The sequence below is a fragment of the Triturus cristatus genome, chromosome 4_1 (assembly GCF_964204655.1).
Source record: "Triturus cristatus chromosome 4_1, aTriCri1.1, whole genome shotgun sequence".
Lineage (NCBI taxonomy): Eukaryota > Metazoa > Chordata > Amphibia > Caudata > Salamandridae > Triturus > Triturus cristatus.
The window spans coordinates 49,437,958-49,460,165 of NC_140585.1; the positions used below are offsets into that span (position 1 = coordinate 49,437,958).

The following is a 22,208-nucleotide window of genomic DNA, read 5'->3' on the forward strand; positions in this document are numbered from 1 at the left end:
GCTTTGTTACTTGTTCTCAGGAGAAAAAACACTTACTTGCAGAAAAAAGATTAGTGATTCACTAAGCTTTTTTTCCGTGAATAGGTTAATTAACAACAACTAAGACAAAAGTGATCAAATAAAATAATTTGTGTAGAGGGCCTGGATAGTTGGGTATAATTCAGACAGGACACGGGGAGTATGTGGTGTTTATAACATCGCTGAGAGAAGTCTGTGTCACTCTCTCTATGGAAATCATAAATGACACTGCCATTAGACCAGGACACTGAAGAGGAACAATCTTGGTTCAACAGCTCTCTTTTTTTGACTAGTTTTGGTGACATTTTGTAATAAGGGATTTGGTAGTGAATTGTTTTAATGTTTTTTCAGGGAGTACATCTTTAAATATAGTTGACACTATGCGGTGTCCCATGTTTTCACTGACACTTACATGACACATTAGATCACCTTCAACCAACCCCCCTCACCCCCCAATCCATGTAATGTTTTTTTACCCAGAAGCACATTTTAGAATCTAAAATAAGTAACCAGAAAAGTTAAATGCAGTATAATCAGATTTTTTTTCTGTATTTGCAAAACATTTCTGCAACTCCATAGCTCGGGAAATATTCCCAGTACAGATCACAGTGACCCTTCCTTTAACAGCGGCAGCGGACCTTTCTTTACACGCCCCTCATCCAAACAAAGGGCCGTGGCCTCTATTTGCGTGAAAATGCTTTATGGGGCGCTTGAAAACAAGCATGTGCAATACAACAGGTCTTGCATTTTATAATCATTGACCTATCGGTATTGTAAATGACAATGCCTTTCATTAATGAAGGTTTTTTAAACACATCAATAAAAGGCATTGTCATTTACAATGCCAATAGCTCAAAATCTCGCAATTGCGAGACCTATTGCATTGCAAATGCTTGTTTAGAAATGGAGGTCTAAACCTCATACATCCTGTGTGTTTGATTGTGTATGTGTATAGATATAACTATATGTATGTTCTTCAACCCTAGAAATCCCCCTTACCACATAAAAACCCATAACCACCCTAAAATCGAAAAAATAGCCTTGCCACCCAAAACCCATACCCACCCTGAACCCTTATATTACCCTTGTCACCCATACCACTAAACCCTAAAATGACCATTGTCACCCAAAAATCCATACCCATCCTAAAATCACCCTAACACCCATACCCACCCTAAAATTACCCTGGCCACCCAAAAAACCATAACCAACCTAAACCCTAAAATTAGCCTTGCCACCCAAAACCTCATACCCTCCCTAAACTCTAAAATTACACTGGCCTCCCAAAAACTCACACCCTCCCTAAACCCTAAAATTACCCTGGCAGCCCGAAAACCTATACCCACCTTAAACTCTAAAATTACCCATGCCACCCAAAACCCCATACCCACCTGAAACCCTTAAATTACCCTTGCCACCCAAAACCCCATACCCACTCAAAGCCCAAAAATTACCCTTGCCGCCCAAGAACCTATACAAACCCTAAAAGTACCCTTTTCACCCAAAAACCTATATCCACCCTAAAACCAGTTTTGCCATCCAAAAACCCATACCCACCCTACACCCGAATATTACCCTTGCCCTAAACCTTTATATATAGGTATGTATAAAAAACACAATACTTACCTAAAAAATACTTACATTGACATGTACATTTTTTACCACCAGTTTGGTTTCATCATTTATAGCTTTACAACAAAATTGTAAAGGCATACTCGTGGTAAAGAATTGTGTTGTAAAAACAGTCATGATAAAGACTGTTTCATATTAAATCCTTTGTTGTAAAGGAATTTGTGGTAAAGATGTCATTGTTAAGGATGTTTTCCGAACTGGGGTGACGTCTGTCATTTTCTCTCATTATTGACAGGTTGGACAGAGCACCAACACCTGGCATAGAGGAGCTTCTGGTGAGCACCTTAAGCAGTGCCGGAATGACAGCATCTCCTGAATCTGACCAGTCACCAGAAGTAGACTTGAAATATGTGGAGCTACTCCCATTTGCCAAGGCAATCTACTGCTCCTACGTGGTCTTCTCTCTATTTGGGCTTATCACAAATGGGACCGTCCTCTGGTTCTTGGGTTTTCGGATCAAAAGAAACCCATTGAGTGTCTACATCCTCAACTTGGCTGTTGTTCAGTTTGTCTTCTTTTTTGCCTTTTCTATCGTAGCTATGATTTTCGTACTGAGTCTACATGGAGTGCGCACAGGCCGCATGCCCTATGAAGTTCTTCAGGCGCTCTACATGTTTGGATTCCTGACCAGCCAATGTCTCCTTACAGCCATGAGTGTGGAGTGGTGCCTGTCCTTTTGGTGCCCTGTTTGGTACCACCGACGCCGCCCCAAGCACCAGTCTAGGACTGTCTGCGCAGCAGTCTGGGTCGTGTCTTGCTTTGTTGTTGTGTTGTGGCATTTATTTTGTGGGTACTCGTACCGTGCCTGTTTAGGGATGTTCATAGGTCACTGTGTCTTGGATGTGTTAATTTGCATTCCCCTGATGCTTCTGTCCAGCCTGACCATGCTCATCAAAATTTGCAGGAGACAGAGAGGTCAGCAGCTCCCGAAACTCTACATCCTCCTCTTCATCACAGTCCTTGCCTTTCTCCTCTTAACTGTTCCAGCCAAGCTGGTTGTCTTCCTGAAGGCTACGTGGCGAAGCTTTGCAATAGCCGTCTTGTGCTTCTGCATCAACAGCAGCCTTAACCCTGTGATCTATTACTTGGTGGGGAGCATCAAAAGATGGCGGCTAAAGCGGTTCATCCCAGGGGCTCTGCAGAAGGCCTTCCAGGATGAGTCTGAGCCGCCACTGCCAGTGGAACATGCACCGGTCCAACGACGGTGTGTTCCAGCCTGAAGGCCACTCCTGTTATCAGATACAAAATCATCAACCAGCCTTTGCTTCAGCACTGCTTCACTCCTTAGTGACACCAGCTTTTCTCATCGTGAAATCCAATTATGTTTCTACAGAAAGAACCTTACCTGAAAAAAAACATTTGCAAAACATGTAGATGGCAGATTGGCCTACAGTGACACATGCTGCCCTCAGCAGGCCAGCAATTTAATCGCAAAAAACACCTTCACATATTTCTTCATAGTAATCACTCATGCAACTGCACATCACTTTTGTTAAAAAATGTTTTAGTATTTTATGGAACTGAAATATTCCCTGCACTCATGTAAATCTCAGTCCTCCAGCAACCTTCTTTTATAGGTTTTCACCTAGTAATCTGGGCATAATCAAAAGGAGATCTCTCCAACATGTTCCGCAATCACAAACAGCTTTGTTCCGTGCGAAGTTCGTCAATGTGATGTGGCTGATACGTTATAAGCACTGTGATGCACAAGGGATATTGGATACCAATTAATTTCAGTGTAAAAGAAAACCTGAAGAAGTATCCATATTTTTTCTGTAACGCTGGAAGGGAAGTAGCGGGGTATGAAGAAGACAGAAGCTCCCTGGACTCACCTGCTTTCCATGCTGCTGTGTGAATGTGGTTGCTTTATGTCTCCATAAAAAGCAATGCAGACTAATGAAGAGAAAAATATGCAATAAAAACCAAAGTTTCTGTCTTTGTGATATTCATGGAATGATATGATGACAGATAAAGCAGGGCCTGTTGTAATATTATGACGATTTCTTCAAATGAATTGTAACTCCCCCTGTACAGAGGGAGTGAACGCAATGCTGTAGAGAGTATACTCAAATGAGCTTGAAAATTATATTGCACACCTCTGTGTTGTACAAGGTTTATAATATCAGCACTCTTAACTTGATCCCATTATTGTCTCTTAAGAAATAAAGTGAACTTGCTTTCTTTTTCAATTTATCCAAAGCCAAGATTTAATTTGCAGAAGGAAAATCTAGATCATTTTGGCACTTTGCAATGTAGTGTAATTCTGAAAAGCTTTTACAATTGTGCCTTCAGGTATTCAGGGGTGAGAAATGTAATAATCTACTTTTCTAAGTGAAGGGATGATCCCGAAATCTACTTGCTGTGGATAATAATCTACTTGTAATATTTGATACAAATCACTAAGTTGGGACTGCACTCACTGAGCACAGCCATTAGGGAACATATACATGTGTCTTTGGTTAGAGGACACACAGAGAGGTCGTCTTGCAGCAGAAGTATTGTTTGTTGAATAAGATTGCAAATTGTGAGAGGTGTGCAGGAAAAGTTAGTTCTTCTGGAAATCAGGAAGTTGACAAATTCTGCTAGCATTCTCGTATCAGAGCTCTGATAATATCTTTTCAGTTTTTGCCAGGGCTCAAGTCAGTTTTGGGATTGTAGCAAGGCTTAGACTATGAAACAGTTTCAATTATATCGAACAAAGAACTTACAGGGTTCAATTTCTGTCAAATATTTGAGTATTCATACTGGTAATGAATAGACTGCTTTTTGATCAAATAAGGGTTTTGTACATACTTATGTTTTTATTATACTGGAGGTCTGTTTATAGCTGATCTCAAGAAATACCATTGTTCTAACTGTACCATTGCTTACCTTCTTACTTTATTTCCTGAAGAAGCATGCTGTGAAAAGCTTTGAAATTACTTTTAAGTATTCAATTTATTTCACAAACTGTTCTGTAAATTACACCACATTATAATTCTGGTCTAGTGCTTAGGTTTCCAACAGAGCAGTGGCACTGGAACCATGGTTATGGAGGTGCTACAGCAACGCCACATAACTTTGAGGGAAGTCACCTTGAAAGTTAAAATGAAAGAGTCCATTGTATGTTTGGAGAAAAAAAACCAATAAATGTTGCAATACAATGGCAAGACTGTAAATGTAAAGATAACTTCATCTGACCCGTTGCTGCTATTTTTTCCACTGTTCTTTTGCAATTCCTGCAGTTAACACAATTTGGGAATCCACTGTGAAGTAGTAGAGATGTGCCGCCCTGGTGTGTCTTCTGTCCAAATACACAAAAAACTGCTAAACATGCCAATCTTAAGCACCGGACTAATCCCTTGGTGCATTGTTGGTTGGTTCTTTAAACAGCTAAACAATTACTCCTTGTTCCTCAGAGGTTCTTCATCAATAAACCTTGATGTGTTTCCAACAATATATATTTCACAAATTGTCTTTGCTTCAGAAAAGTGCATCTAAAATAATGGTAAGAAATGTTGGGCTGCCCTCAATGTTTTATGGGTGCCCTGCTGTCTCTCGATCCTAGTAAAAACAAAAGCCCCCTATCTGTGGTACCATAGACTTATTCATAGGGCCCGAAATGTGACCACGTATGTGAAAAATCCAGTGACTACTTGAAGTTAAAATTACTTTCAAACAAGCTGTCCTGAACCAGAAGCTTATCTATAAAGGAACACAAGCTTCGCTTCCCAACAAAAGAAGAGTCGTTGGATGAGTTAATGATGATGAAATCAAATATGATGTTTACTTGGTTATCTTTTGACCAGGGGGGGAGAAAAAATAAAAACAACCTGTTTCTGAAGACAAAACAGATGAGAAGGCTGCTTACACCTCTTCTCAATTATGACAAAATAGTAAATCTTTTAGATTATATAAAGTCTGTGATGTGTATTATATTTGATATGACTCTTGAATGTTTTCTCAATTGTTGATTTTTTTTGTGAATTGTTAAGTTTGTCAGATACTTCACTGTAAAGTTTGTATACTCACTGCTCATATCAAACACTGTTCAAATTTCACGCTTAATACAATTTATAACAGATATATATAAAAATAAATCTCATTTTGTAGAATCTTTGGTTGCACAAGGTTTGCATATAACTAATTACTTGGAAGCTGTGGTATACTCTATACAAAAACACATTTTCCTCAGGTTTCAAATTCTGTTGCATGCCTGCTGGAGGATAAAAAAATTGCTAGCATTCGCGCCAACAATTTTTAATTTTGTTAAGGACACGGAGGTGAGGATTATGCTTCTCTTTCGTTTTATTGCTACTCACAGCAGCCAATGTAAAAACTTTTATTACACAAATAAACTACACTTCCCAGGATGCTTCTTGTTAAATCACATCCTGTTTGACCCTATAAGAGTCACCACGTCCTCTTCCTGAACCTCTTTCTTTGCTCAAATTTTAGTCCATATAACTTTAAATCAAGTACAAACTGTCATCCTCCAGCATGGAAGAACCATAACCAAACTGGAACTTAAAACCCGTAACCCGTAACTTCTGCTAAACAGAGTATAAAGTACATACGTGGGCATATATTACAGACATTGTAAAATAACCGGTGGGGTAATCCTCGCCTCCGTGTCCTTAATTAAATTGAAAATCCTTGGCGCGAACGCTAGCAAATTTTTAATTTCATTACAGGACCGGAGGCTTCGGATTATGTTCGTTTAATGCTTATCAAACACAACTGTAGCTATATCACCCAACGGTTTATAGTAAAATTGTTTAAACGTAGACTCTGATGACCAATCAGCAGATCGCATAATATCTTGAATAGTTGAACCCAGCATGAAGGTTTTGGATGCCATGGCACCACAAACAGAATGTGCCCCATACAATTGTATATCAATACCAGCTTCTTGCATAATTGACTTTAACCACCTGGCTATCGTAGCCGCTGACACTGGTTTATAAGTTTCTGTTGCGCAATCAATAATTGTGTTGAACCATTTTGCCGTAAGGACTGAGTACACGCTTCATAGGCCTTAAGGCACTGAACCATACATAACTTTGTATTACTGGGAAAAGCATGATATTCAATACTTCTTGATAGTGTTTTTGTCCTGCCAGTAATGTTAAAATGGACCCCTTCCGGAGTAAATACTCTACCTGTAAGATCCAAAGCTCTGACGTCCAACGAACGTCTGCAGGCAGATAAACATAACAACAAAGCCAGTTTAGATGTCAACTGTTTTCTAGATAACAGACTATTAGCTGATTAGCTAATTAGCTAATGGGTGCATACCCACTGGTTTGCCATCTATTTAAGTATGTCCCGCAGAAATAGCTGACCTAAAGTTATTGACTGAACGATAGGCCAATCCCTCCGACACCTTGTCTGACAAGAAATTTATAACATGGGGTAAGTCTGCCCCCACAGGATCCACGTGTCGTTCCACGCACCAGCGAACCCAGCCTTTCCAGGCTGAAGAGTATCTTTTCCTTGTGGAGGGAGCCCAGGCTTGTTTAATGAACACCAAAAGCGTGTCCGAAAAGCCAGGCATTTCCCATTGTTGCCCGAAAGCCTCCATGCCATCAGGGACACCTGTTGCGATGTTACCATTGGGTGCATTTCTCCATGAGGGCCCTGGAGCATCGTCGCGGACCACAGAATCATTCTGGGCAAGTCGCAGCTCATTTCTAAGAGCACTGGGAACCAAGGCTGCGACTTCCATAAGGGTGTTACTAAAATCACCTCCGCTAGTTGACGTGTTACCTACGGCACCACTCTGGGAATCGGAATGAACGAAGGGAAGGCATAGTTCAGGCCCATTAACCAGTCCTGAGAAAGGGCGTCCGTCGCTTTCGCTAACGGATCCGGCCTCCAGCTGAAAAACATCTGCAACTGTCGATTCATTCTGGACGTGAAAAGGTCTATCTGACAAGGGCCCCATATCGCCTGCAACCATTGAAATATTTGAGGTTGGGCTTGCCAATCGCTTTAGTCCTGGAGGTATCTGGAATTCCAGTCTGCCACAGTGTTCGACTGTCCCGGAATGTATTTCGCAATGACTGAGATCTGATGACTCAGGCAATAGTGTCAAAAGTCCTTCGCTATCTCCACTAGTAGTGACGATCTCGCACCTCCCAACTTGTTGATATATCTCACTGCTGAGATATTGTCCATCCTGAGCAGGATGCAACAAGAGACCTGTTTGGGAGAGAGAGTCCGTATCGCAAACGATCCCGCCAGCATCTCCAGGCAATTGACGTGGAGATCTAACTCCCACAAGGAGCACCTTCCTCCTGTAGAGATATCTCCGCAACGTGCTCCCCAGTCCTAACAACTGGTGTCTGACTCTGTAGCGACCTCCGGTTGGGAGTCGAAAATGGCTCTGACGTTCTACGCCTCTACATGGCCCAACCACCATTGTATCTCTTCTCGTACGTCTTAAGAGAGAAACACCAGATCTGTGTAAGACAGACCCTTCCGAAGATGTTGGATCTTCAGTCTCTGAAGGGCCCAGTAATGAAGTGGACCCGGAAAGATTGCCTGAATGGAGGATGCTAATAGTCCCACTATTCTGGCAATTGTCCTTAGAGAAAATGTCTGTTTTGATAATACCGTTGTGAGCTCCTTCTTGAGATCCCTCAATTTGGAGCGCGGAAGACTTAGTGGAGCTGTCTGGGAATTTATGACAAATCCTAGAAAATCCACCGTCGGAGATGGACAAAGGGATGACTTGGGTTCGTTGATCACAAAACCCAGATTTTGAAGAAGGGACATGGTTATCTGTAAATGTTGCGTGGCTAAGGATTGTGTCTGTGCCATGATGAGTATATCGTCCAGATATACAATCATGCGGATGCCCTGTTCTCGTAAGTGAGCAATCACTTGTTTCATTACCTTGATGAAGCACCAGGGAGCTGAGAAAAGCCCAAAAGGAAGGGCCAAATACTCAATCATCTGTTCCGCCATCGAAATTGCAGGAACCAACGATGAGGAGGAAAGATAGGTATCGTCAGGTAGGCATCTTTCAAGTCTAGTCTGACCAGCCAATCTCCTTTCTTTAGTAAATCTGCCAAGAGATGGATGCCTTTCATCTTGAAGTGTTTGTATGTCATGAATTGGTTGCATTCCCTGAGGTTTAATACTAACCTGTGACCACCACCTTTCTTCTGTATCAAAAGACATTTCTGCAGAAACCGCGAGGCCCGCTGTCGCAATAGGCAATCGTGTGTTTCTGCAGAAATTCTTCTATTTCTGCATCTATAAAGGCACACTCTTGTTGGGAAAAACGGAGTTGCCTCGGTTGAGTGTCTTGGAATGGAGTCTGATAAAAATCTAGTTGGAATCCCTGAAGGATCTGTAAAATCCATGTATCGTGTAATAACATTCTCCAATTGTGAGTGAAAAACTGTGTCCGAGACCCCAAAGGTAAATGGGACATTGGAGGAGGACTTACCTGCAGAATTTCGGGCTTAAAACCAGGCTCGGTGTCCGCCCCTGTTGAAACGCCGTCTGTTAAATCTTTGTCTCATGGGGTAGAAGGTACCCCCTCTGGTGGAGTCCCAATCTCCACGACCACGTCCGCAGTCTCCTCTGGGAGGACCTTGATAATACTGGCAGCCTGGCGAGCTTCCTCTGCCTCGCCTGGCCCTGTTAAAAAGGCCTGCTTGGAAGACCCTTTTGTTCCCATATTGGCCTTTGTGCAAAGAGGTAAATATGCCCACATATTAAGAGACATCCTTGACAAATCTGTCTCCAAAGAGGTTTCCACTCCGCTAAAAGGCCAGGTTTGGCCACTGCTAGCTCCGTTAAATTTGAGTCCATCCTCATCAGCAAGGATTTGCATCTCTCCGTAGAGATGGCGCAATTGGGGTTCCCTAATAGACATATCGCTCTCTGCGTCCACCCTTCTTAACACATCTGGATCCACAGGCATGGCCGATTGATTTGCTACTAAGGCCATCTCAAGGATCTTGTCTAAGGGCCCTGCTACGTCTAAGAGTTTGTCCTGGCAGACCCGCCAGGTATGGTCGATCCCTTTTTTGGGATCTTTCGCAACTTTCTTAAGGAAGGTGAGGAGACTGGCGTCGATATCAGGCGTCTCCGCCACCTTATCTGAAATGTCCGGCCGAGGGCACTCGGAATGCAGTCTATTGCGCACTTCTTTGTCGAATCCCTTCCTGCCACCTCTGGGGCCCAATCGGACGAGCGAGGGTGTACAATATCCACCGGACTGAACACGAATGGAGTGTTAGGATTATCATGTGTATTATCTACGGCCTTCCTGGATCTTTTCTTGGGAGGAGCCTCCTCATCAGTCGTATCTTTGCCCGTGGTGTCAGTGTCTGTGTGCACTTTCTCCTTGCGTTTCGCTTTACCACCGCCAGTATTAGAGGGGTTGGAATACCCATGATCAGGAGCATTAGCCTTGGATAAACTTGCGAGCGCGTCCACATGTGACCATGGCCCTGACTAAGGCTCGTCTGTGCTGTCATCAGTTTGAGGATCAGAAGGGGTTTGAAATCCAAGCCGCTTCGCAAAGCACTCTAGTTGCTTGGTAATGGTTTAAGGCAGCTGCCAAGGGTTGCTGAACAGTGCTAGGGACTGTCTTCTCTATGGCCCTGTTGACAGACTGTTGGACGGAGGCATCTAGAGCGTCAACAATGTTATCTTTCAGGAGACTTTCCTGTTGCTCCTCAGGGTAGACCTCATCCTCCTCATATCTCAACAACTCTTCCATAGCACAGCCTTAAAGGTCTCTATATTTACTGTAGTGCAATGTAAGTAATATTGGAGGAGTCAGGGGGGAGCCAACCCACATGCACACAAGACTTATAAGTAAAGGTACCTAGCTCCTCAGCAATGCTGTAGTCCAGCTTATTACAGCTCACCAGGGCGTAAGAGGCAATTTCCAAAATACAGGGGCAGTGTGCTCACTTCAGGGCCAGTCTACTATTGCAGCCGGTCAGGGGAATCCAAGAACTGCTCCGTGTGAAATCTCCAGGCTATTTGATCAAGCAAGGGCGCGCCCGACATGCGTAGCCCAAAAACGCCCCAAAAGTAGTCCAATTGGGCTACGTATGTCGGAGTGTTGCTGGCTCTCTACTGCACCCGGCTACGAGGGAGGCCTCCGGCGGTGAAATCAATTAAAATGCCACCGAAGACAGCGCAGTATCTCTGCTCCCAGCGATAGGCGACAAAGCAGCCAAACCAATAGAACACACATCGCATTATATCATTATTGCATCGCGTGCATAAGCAAACATAAATCACATATATAATAATGTCAGCACTTATCTTTGCGTGAGCAGCAAAGAAGGAGGCTCAGGAAGAGGAAGTGGTGACTTATAGGGTCAAACAGGATATGATGTAACAAGAGGCATCATGGAAGTTTAGTTTAGTTTGTTTAATAAAACGTTTTTTCATTGTCTGCTGTGAGTAGCAATAAAACGAAAGAGAACCCTAATCCAAAGCCTCCGGTCCTGTAATAGAATTCACACTTTGAAACGGGTCAAAGTAGATTATATGCAATAAGGCGTTAAAGACTCCTACTTTGGGCCTGTAAGCTAGTCCTGCCTGAATACAAGTCACACATGTTTTTGTGATTTTTCCTCATCATTCTTCCTTCCAAAGTCCTGTAGAAGTTCAGAAGCAGTGGGTTGCTATTTTTTTGTTTGTTTGCATTTGCAGCTTTTTGAACGCTTCTGTATGCAATGAAGGAACAACCTTTAGCAAAGCTAAAAAATGTCGCTCTCCTAAAACATATGGTTGGAAAGGTAATAGGTCAGCTGTTTTTTTTTTTGTTTTTTGTAGGGAGGGGATTGTTAATATTTGGGCATCCTTGGGCTTTGCTTTTAACTATCCTAAACAAAAATACCATAGTAAAACCGCCTCTTGAGCTACAATAATATGGAGACCCGGAGTAGGTGCCTTTGTTGAACACACTGCAATAGCAGTGTTGGGCTGTATTCTCAAGGAAGAGGGCCATAAGAAGGAGTAAAAAGAACAAATTTGCGTAGTAAGCGGTGAACATAAAAGGTAATAACAGCAAAACTATTAACTGGGATTAGGGTGCTGAGTTGCAGAGTCAGCTCTGCCTCTTCAGACCCTCTTAGTGGTGAAAAAGACATGAGACGACTCGAGTACCATAATCGACAAGTCAACCTAACACTCATCATTTGCAGAGGAAAAATATTTGGGGTCTAGCAATTGTTTCCTCTTTGTTGCATTCTGAAATAAAATAAAAATTACTATGAGGTGTGGCAGTAACCCTACGCACCACCTACTGATTTCGGGAAATTTATCATACACAATTTGCTGAAAAAGAGCTTTTTGACAGTGCCTGATGGCAGCAGCGTTTCCACTGGTGATCCCAAACTCAAATCAGTTTTGAAGAGTCACTCGCCTACATTCTTGGTTTTATTGCGTTGAGTCTCAAAGTTCGATCTTTCTGTGCATGAAAAGTTGTGGATTGTTCTCATTTGATATTACTTTACTGTACTGATAATGCACAGCAGGATGTGTATGGACATTTAATAGAGGGCTTGTTTTATACCTCATGCTTTGAAGACAAACGGATTAAATTTTGTAGTTTGCTGCACCAATTAATCTTGGCTCTTGCATCATTGCACAACTGACTGCTGCTGTGGGGAAGTAGGTCTGAATTGATGTAAGGGAAGGGGAAAGCTGATGGTTTATTTGATATGTTCATATCAGGGCTAGTGTAAGGAATGTAAGCCCAGGAGTAGAAAGATAGGCACCAGGAGGACCAGAGCTAGGCATGATGACCAGAATTAGAACGAACGGGCCAGGAGGTCCAAGGCTAGCAGCTCTATGTGGACAAGAAGTATCTCGTTCAGTGGGTCCAAGAACAGGGCCTGGGATATCAGGTTTAAATACAGAGTGGTGCACAATGACCAAGCAAAATCAGAGTCAGGACAACCAAAGGTAGCAAACGAGGATGGTCATCTGGACCGGGACCTAGAAGGCTGAAAGCATCAGAACCGGCAATAGACAGAAGTAAAAGGGATAGTAGACTCAGAAACAAGGGGCCTAGGGTTATGAGAGCAAAAAGGACCAGGGTGAGAAGGAAAAGGATGGCCAAGACCAGGATGAACAAAGCCAGGAGAACTCTGCTGGGGGCAGCTATTATCATGACCGGAACAAAAGTGGAACAAGAGTTGCTTGCCAAGAAGGACCAGGACAACTTAATACAGAACCTAGAAAACTAGAAAGACCAAGGCCAGGAGGACCAGAACTGCACTGAACAGGACCAGAAATCTCGGGATTAGGACTGCGGACATTTGGACCAGGGCACCAGTATCAAAAGGACAGGAACTAGGAAGAGCTAGAGGGCCAGGAACAAGAATAGGAAGAGGGTCAGTGTGAACAGGATTAGGATGGGTAGAGCGACAAGGTCCTGATGAGTTAGGCTTAGAAAAACCTGATGTAGGAGGGCAGAGGGTAAGAGGATCAGGACTAGTGGGCATTGATTCAGGAGGAGAGCAGAACTATAAAGACCAAGCATAGGAAACAGCAGCTGATAGAAATGGGATTTTTAGTAGGCTAGGGCGTGGGCCAAAGCCAGGCAAAAACCACCACTAAAGTCAGGATAAGGGAGTTGCACTTCTAAAATAACCCCTGCTCTCACCCCCTTGGTAGCTTGGCACGAGCAGCCAGGCTTATCTTAGAGGCAGTGTGTAAAGTGTTTGCACATAACCAACAGTAATACAGTGTATGCACTACAAAAGGACACCACACCAGTTTAGAAAAATAGCCAATATTTTTATATACTTTAAGATAAGACCAAATACGATAAAAATCCACAATACTATACTTAAAAATCTGCAGTTATCAAAATAAGTTTCTAACACAAGTCCTTGATGTCGATAGCTCTGTCCGGGCTATCACGGCGCGCGAACAACAAGTCCAGCAGTTCTGGATGGTCGCGGGCCAGCTACGGCGTCGGGGAGACCCGAAAACAGTACCTGTGCGAGATGCAGGGCGTTGAGGCCCTTGAAGTCACTCGTGTTGCAGGTCGAGCTCCTCCCTGGTGAAATCTGGAGCGCTGGCGTCGGCCGGCGTTGGCCGGCGTCTGGGGCTGCGGTGCAAAATGCAGTGGTGCGGTGCCCCAAGGTTGCGGTGTGAGCAGCGGCTCGGTGGCGGCGTCAGATGGCGTCGGCCGTGAGACCAGTGTCGCAGTACGAGATGAAGGCGGTGCTCGCCACGGTGTGCTAGCAGGTCACTGTGCAAGCAGCGTCGTCGTCGTTGCTGAAGCTCTGTCGTCGGGTGACGAACGGGAGTCGATGGTGCCGGCGTCGGTGGTCCAAGGCTGCGGTGAGGGATGTGGGCGGTGCTTCGTGTGACTTACGAGCGGTGCCCTCGAACCACAGTGCAAGCAGTGGCATGGACCGGCGGCGTCGGGCAGGCCAAGGCATCCTCGTGAAGCAAGGCGGTGCGGTGTGCGGTGCCCACAGGTCGCGGTGCGAGCAGCGGCTCAGTGGCGGTGTCAACAGGTGTCGTCGGTGAGGCCAAGGTCGCGGTGCACCATTGCGGCAGTGCTCTCTGCGGTGCCAGAGCTTCGGCGTGAAGCGAGGCGGTGCGCAGTGTGGTGCCCACAGGTCGCTGTGCAAGCAGCGGCTCAGTGGCGGCATCAACAGGCGTCGCCGGTGAGACCAAGGTTGCGGTGAAGCGTTGTGGCGGTGCCCTCTGCGGTGCCTTCGGGACACGGAGTCGTCAGCGGCGTCGTAGACGTCGTCGGTTGGGTTTTCCTCTGCTACAGCACAAAACACACAGTCCCCAGTGCTGCGGGCAGAAGAACTTGAAGTCTTTGTTGTTCCTTAGACTTTGTGATCAAGGGGCAAGCTCTACCTCAAGCCCTTGGAGAGGCTCACAATTCGGGTTGCAGAAAGTCCAATCCAGGCCTTTCACTGCCCTAGACAGAAGCAGCCACTGCAGATCAGCCCAGCAAAGCACCCAGCCAAGCAGTTGTTCCTTTTCGCAGCGTCTCAGGCTCCTCTTCTTCTTGGCGGTCTTCTTAATCCAGATGAGTTCTAAAGTTCATGAGTCTGGGACCCAGTATATGTATCTGAAAATCCTTTGATCTTACAGGCAGAGGGTGTCTGTGCCCGGCCAGAACCAGTCATGCCTTCTATGGTGTGATTTCCTGGCAGGAGGTGGAGACTGCATTGTCAGAGACAGACCTGGCCCTTTGAGGTCCAAGGAAATCTCCCCCATCGCAGCCCAGGTCTATTCAGCCCCTTCCTGACCTACCTAGACTATCGGGAGCCACCCTGCTTCCTAGCCATCTGTCGTCCAAAACCCAGACAGGCAATCCACATTCCAGCAAAGGCACACAGGATGACTGAGCAAAATAATACCCACTTTCTAAAAGTGGCCTTTATGAACTTAGAATGGAAAAAGCACCTTCGCTAAAAGTTGCATCTTTAGATTCCGAGTTCAGGCATTCCAAACTTCATCTCTTTATACCTTTTTCCGGGCTACGTACGTGGGAGGCACAATCCGTGCTGCAGGCCCACGAGTTGCGTTTGATTCACCGGTCCCGGCACCCGTAGTGCACTTTACTAGGGACTGACACGCAAATCAAATATCCAACCGTAAAAACATCATTCCATACACATTTTACCACCGGAGCACCTGCACTTTACCATTGATCAGCAGTGCGAAAAGTGCGCAGAAACGTTACGCCAGTCAAAACCGGGAGGTCAGAAAGCAAAAACTCAGGGGAAACACACCAAAAGATGCCAAGTCTAACAGCAGCACCGAAGGATCAGAAAGGGGAACAATAAAACAAGGCCACTGGGACCAGTACTAGGAGCACTAGATGACCAGAAGAATCAGGAGCAATGGCACATCTCTAAAAAATGGGCTAAAGGCACTTAAAGATAAAAGGGATTTTTTATTTATTTCTATACTAATACATTAAAAGCCATTTGCCCATTTAACTCCACCTCCCCACAAAAATCCGCAAATACCTAGCATGAGTGGTGGTGTGGCCATTTGGCTGGAAAAGATAGCATGTCATGGTCCCTATGCTCAGAAGACGGTTAGCAGCTCCATTGTATTTCGGGTCTGGAAAAGATGGAGCGCTTAAGTGCATGTAACACAAATTATTAATGGTAGACCAGTGGAAAGAAATTGAACCAAGGGGCCCAAAATGTATTAAAAAAAGTCTTATTTTCTAGGAGCATGTAAGCCATCATCTTATTGGTTAGAGCCTGCCAGAGGCGTGAATTCAATTGCAACAACGAGCATTCCTCAGCTAGGGTTGTCCTAGCTGCTTCCAAGCATAGACACATGATGGAGCAATCACTAGAGGTCTGGTGTTTGAGGTTCTCATCATGGAGCCCAAGGAGAGCAAACTCTGTAGTATCCGGAAGGGGATGTCCCAAGACTTCCTTAATTTGGGCTAATATCTCAGACCGGCAGGGTGTAATGATGGGGCAATCTAACCAAATATATTTGAAGGCCCCCAATAATCCACAGCCCCCAACCCAACATAATTCAGATCTGTTTGGGTAGGTCTTTTTAAGTTTTATAGGAAATAAATACCAGTCGAAAAGGGCTTTGTAGTGTGTGTCTCTCATCTCCATTGAATGGCTAAATCTAGGTATATCTCCTGAAACCTTGCGCGACTGCTCTGAAGTAAGTCATCCCAAGACTCTGTTCCCAAATGTCTACATGACAAGGTCTTGTGGTGCGAGCAGTAGAAGTCGAAGTCGGGAGTGGGAAGAGAAATTTGTTGCTGTGAGGCCCACCCACTTGCCGTACACATTTTTCTATGGCAAGAAAGGTCTCCAGTAGCCGCAAGTCTATTTTCCAGCTGGTAGTGCCCAGTGTTTCAGCTCAGTATAGTGACTCTGCTCTGTAACTGAGAGATTGAGGTCTTGTTTGCAGTAACAGTTTCTTTTTTGTATGTGGCAGAGTAGCACATTTTGTCTTAGAGCAGCCATCCTTTTTGCAAATTCTCGTGCAGATTCTTGTAAAACATTTTCACTTTAAGTGTTGAAAGACGGTTAGGAATGTCATGTACGCGACATGAGTGTCCAATCACAAAGTTCAATAAATGACATCCACAATGTACATAAAATGCCTGTGTTACATGCTCTAAATCTATTGGGTGTGCACCTTTAACTGTACTTTTCATTGCAGCACAGTAATCACATGTTTGTCCACTCATACGATAAACATAGACCATATGTTTCTAAAGAAGTGAGAATTGTCTTTCCAGTTCCAACCCATGTTTCAGCCTGTAGCTCTTTGAAGCCATGGATTTCTTCATACACAGATGTATCTTCTATAAAACGAATTACTAGAACACGTTGGTCTATAGTGGTACTGTCAGTTGTTCCATCTGCTAAAATGGCAAAAACCTGGCATTGTTTGCGTTTCCAGCACTATATTTCTCATAAGAATGTTGCAAGCAGAGATAATCTAATTCTGAATCTTCCTACTGTAGGCTTCATTGGAAGGACATGTTCATGCAAGAACTTCATCATCCGCCGTTAGCCTTGGGCGCAAAGCAGCATGGAAATTGCCATCATTCTCCCCAGGTTCTTTTGATGTAATTGTTGTCCACTGTGTGTGTTCTCAGAGCTGAACCTTGTTTGACACAATGCAGTACTGATTCCACTATCAGCACAAGTCATTTTCTGTTCTCCAAAATTGTTTTTTTTCTCCCCAGTTGCTCTTGTTCGTACTTGTAAAGGCAACAGACTTCCCCTCAGAAACAGACGAGAAGTTAGCTACTGCTGTTATACTCTTATGTGATGATACTGAGAGGAAGCATGGGAACTAAAATCAGTTAAGTGTTTCATCCCTTGACAAAATAGAAAGATACACAGATTTCCCCACAGCATGATGAGAACCTCTTCAAACTTCTTTACAGGCAAAGAGTATAAACCTCTTGCATAATGGCCTTCAAGCTTAGCACTGTAGGCAAGCCATAGACAATAGATTTTCAGTCATTCATGTTGAAAGTGACGTGGTGGGTTACCTTCTTGAACTGTCGTACACGTATATCTGATGTCTTCGGTGTCCAAGAACAGTGTAAAAGTTGGTAGTATAACTCATCTGGTTTTGATGGTGAACCAGTGCTGAGAATTAAGACATCTGTTTTCTCGTATATATAAAATGTATGAACCCATTGACTGTTTCAGACATAGACCTGGAGCCTTTGGAGTGCCGGTGGTTGCATAAGTAACAGAACAAGAATCAATCAATGGTGAATGTTCTTCTGGCGTATAGCCTGAGTATAGCAGGTCAGGCTCTTCATCTAACACGGAACTGTCAAAGGGTCTTTTGTAGCTAACCTCTGAGTCAAAAAATCCCCTGTTTTGCCGTCCCACATTTTGTGGGTCAAACCCTCTGGTGTCCACCATCCTGTTGTATGTGAATAACGATGTTTGGTGAAATATGCATAAAATACAGATCTTTACAAAAAAGGGGGAAAAATAGAAGGTGGTACTTTTCTCCAATAAAGCAACAACAAAAGCCAAGAAATGAGAATTAAGCGCCCAGTTTCTTCCTCTAAATTACCCCAAACTCTTTAATGACATCATCTAGAAGTAGCCTGCCCTTCTGTAGAATGAACATCCAATACACTTCCAGAATGTTTAAACACCAAACAATTCACAGGAAGTTCTCATAATATGGAAATGTCCAATGCAAATCAGTCCTAAACAACTGTTCAAAACCCCCTTGATATCGAATTAGAAGACTACAGTTTACAGGGTTCAATTGAAAGACTTCTGCCCTCACGGCAAAATATATGCATGTGTGAGACCAAAGGAAGGAGCATTCCGCAAAAATACTTAGGGGCCAAATGTATCGAGATTAAGAATAGTGATTACCTAATTGCTTAAGGGAAAACGGGTTGCTTTTAAAAAACAAAAATTGAAAGTTTTGTTTTCATTTAAGAGCAGGCGTTGTTCCATAAGACCACTGTCTGCTCGTAACAAAGGTTTACACCACTTACTTTGCTTATTACAGACAAAGAGGAAACACACTTAGTTACCAAATTATATAAAGCTTGTGTAGCGCTCAAAGCAGGTACGCGGTAGGGGGGTCCGGAAGCGCTGGGAGGAAGATTCGGGACACTCACTGACCGATACGGAATGGGCTTTCTGTCTCGACCAAATCCAGAAAATCTCACATAATCATAGGCACAAGCTCCCCCATTTTAAATTTATACATAGGATCTACATCAATCGACCAAATTTGACCCCCCTCCCCCCCCCAAGTCGTCCAACGGTCCCAAATGCTGAGCACGGGATGCTGACTTTGCTCACATGGCCTGGACATGCCCCCAGGTATTGCCGTACTAGATAGAGATATTTCAAGAGATAGCGAAAATTATTGGTGCTCCTCTTATCCCTTCCCTTCGGCTTGGCCCGTTAGGCTTAGTCGCACACATTAAACTCTGCTACCGGAGATTCGTAGCAATTACCCTGATGCTCGCTAAAAGAGAAATAGCAGTGCATTGGGGGGCCAAGACTAGACCCACAAAAGAGGCGTGGGCACGCACTTCGCTTATTGTAGCCTGCAAACTGATATCTATGCCACACTTCAGCCTCAAACATCAAGACCTAAAGATATATGGTGTGTCTATCGCACTTACCTGCAACAGATTCCCGATACTTCCACAGCTTCTTCTTCGCCCCCTTCATGCAGCACCCGGGAGCAGAAAGACCATGCCTGCCCCAGGCGCGGTTTAATGTCCGTCAGTAGTAATACCACCCCGCCATAAATGCTATTATCATGGTACTTATCTTCAAAGACATACACACATGCCTTCCTATCACAACTGTTTTATTTCCTCAACAGAGGCTTCAAAGTAGTGGACCCCCCTCCCTTCCATGTCCTCCTGTATCAGATTGTATATTGACTGTTTCTTTTTTATTTTTTTATCTACAGTCCTTACTGCTTTGTTTTATCTCAATGTGTCTTATTATTGTCACAATTTGTGTCATTTTTCTTTGTATTCGTCAATAAAACTTTTTTTTTAAAAACGTTTTCGCCACCATTTCAAAGGGGGAAGGGGTCCTTTGGGGACCCCTTCACATTTGTTAATGCGTTACCACCAACTTGAAGTTGGTGGTACATTGCGAATATTTTGCGGCTGCATACACAGTCACAAAACATTCATACATACCGTTACAATTCAGTGTTTGGAAGGGGCACCCTAAACACGCCCCTTCCAAATACCAAATCGGAAACCCATTTTGCGATTCGGTAACAGGTTACCGAATCGCAAAATAGTGTTTGTTACATGTGAAAAGCATTCTTTGCATTTGCAAACGGGCTGATTCTGAGAATCGCCCCGTTTGCGAACATAAAAAATGTTTGGTACATGTGGCCTGTAGTAGTTTAATATACCTGATGTTGGGATGTGTGACTGGCAAGTTACAGGTTTGAATGCTGATGCCACTTTTACTTCCTCCCAAGACAAAAAAGGTCCAATCAGTTGGGTAAAATTACTATAAATCTGTGGCATATCAAATAATAAAATAGTTGTTGTTAGCATCCAACATCAAGCAGGTCCTGTAAAAATGGCAATTGAACCAGCCTGATTCAGGAAGGCACCAAGCTGTTACTAAGGAGCTAGCACAAAAAGGGTATTCACCATGAAATGTCAGTGTGTTCTATCAATAAAATATACCCTGTTAAGTATTATTTAACACACTACAACACATTGAATTTTTAATATTTGGGATGATGTGCAATATCTTGCAAACGGGTCACTCCAACACAAACTCTTAATAGCAGGCGTTATGACTACACTGCCCATGTGTTCTCATCAGTTCTAAAACCCACACCATAGAGAGTGTCCTGTCCACTATAAAATGTAATCATTTGTTTTGAATTTTCCCCTGCCAACATGCTTCATAAAATACATACACCCTTATGCATCAACCCAAAATCCAGTCGGTAAAATACCGATTCGGTAATAGCTCCCGGTATTAAGGAAAAAATACCCAATCCCAATGCATCAACCCAAAAGCAGAAATCGCTATTTAAGGAATCCTTAAATAGCGATTCTTTAAATAGGGATTCCTTAAATACCGATTCCTTAAATAGCGATTGCATTTAAGGAATCCCAAAGTGAGATTCCTTAAATGCAATGCATCAAAGTTAAAAAATTAGCGATTTCGCTAATAGGGGGAGCAAATTACCATGAAGATGAACTGCATGGTAATTTGCAAAAACTTTGAAAAATGCACTTTTGTGCATTTTTCAAAGTTTCATGTTGCGCACACACATGCCCTTAGAGCATGTGTGTGTGCAACATATGTGCACATATCATTTTCAGGGGTGCAACAGGGTGTCCTTTTGACACCCTGGCACCCTTGAAAGTGCTCCCGCTATTAGCGATTCGGTAATACCGAATCGCTAATACAGACTGGCTTTACATTCATTCCTATGGGCCTCCAAGCCCATAGGAATGAATGGGTAGGTATTCCTTATTACCGATTCGGTATTACCGATTCGGTAATAAGGAATATTAAGGAATCGCTATTTGAATAGCGATTCCTACATGCATAGCCTTTTGCTATTCCTTATTAGCGATTCCTTATTTTTCGCTAATAAGGAATCGCAAATGGCATTGTTGATGCATAGGCCCCATAATGTTTTACAAATTTCCCTATAAATCTTTCTGGGAAAAATCTACATCGCCCAAGCAGAATTCAACCCCTCGAAAAAACCTAGGCAAATTGACTTAGCCACATGTCACATTTCTGCTGATCGCCCTCAGGAAATTATTTACCACATGCTAAATGAGAGCCCCAGAATAAACAGAAGTATGAGTGAGTGCAAACGAGTCAGTGTGAGCTAGTTAGTGCGAGAAAGTGAAAGAACAAGTGAGAATCAGTGAGAAGAGTGATTGAGACTGAGAACAAGTGTTAGTGGGCATGAGTGAGTATGGGTTGTGCTTAAGAGTCTGCCGTTGTCCCTGGAACACCGAAGGAAATTCTTAGCATAATACATTTGACAAAGTAATTGGCATATTAGAGGCAATGCTTGGACTGTCGCTAGCATGCCAGAGCTGATTATTGACATCTGCTTTACTGGTGGATAAATGCTGGTGCTGACCCACTGGAGGCAATTCTTGGGATAAGGGGCACCTGTGGGAACATGCTTGTGATGGCACACTGAAGGAGAACATCCATTTCATATTGGAGGGGGGCAAGCATGATAAAACGCTGGACCTCATATATTAGAGTATGCGTCTCCTGGGTTGTGTCCCTACAGGTCTGTGGTTTGCTGCATGTTAGTATTGTGTCTGTAAACTGCAATGAAATCAAGCTGGCAGTTGGCAGATGAGCGGTGCCAGGCATGTGTCCAGGATGAATTAGTTCTGTTTCTATCGACCTTGAACGTATTCCTGTTGCGCAGAGTTATGAAGCCTCTGGTTCAGCTAGAGTTCCTCCTCTTGGGACCTCAAGCCCAAGTGAGCCAAGCCTTGACAGGAGGAGATCTGGCTTAGTTGCTAGAGCAACCGACTCCAGGACACGGGGAGCCAGGGGTTGAAACCCTGCCTTTGAACAGCATCGTTT

At 43.8% G+C, this 22,208-nt stretch overlaps 1 protein-coding gene across 1 annotated transcript in view; it reads left to right on the top strand.

Annotated features, from left to right (window-relative positions):
* Nucleotides 1-5,744, top strand: part of LOC146839446 (mas-related G protein-coupled receptor member H-like) — a 104,545-nt gene extending 98,801 nt beyond the window's left edge. Inside the window, exon 2 of the mRNA XM_085651500.1 lies at nt 1,886-5,744. Coding sequence (XP_085507626.1) covers nt 1,886-2,870 — 985 coding nt within the window. The 3' untranslated portion in view covers nt 2,871-5,744. The remainder of the gene's footprint in view (nt 1-1,885) is intronic.
* Nucleotides 5,745-22,208: the final 16,464 nt, after the last annotated feature.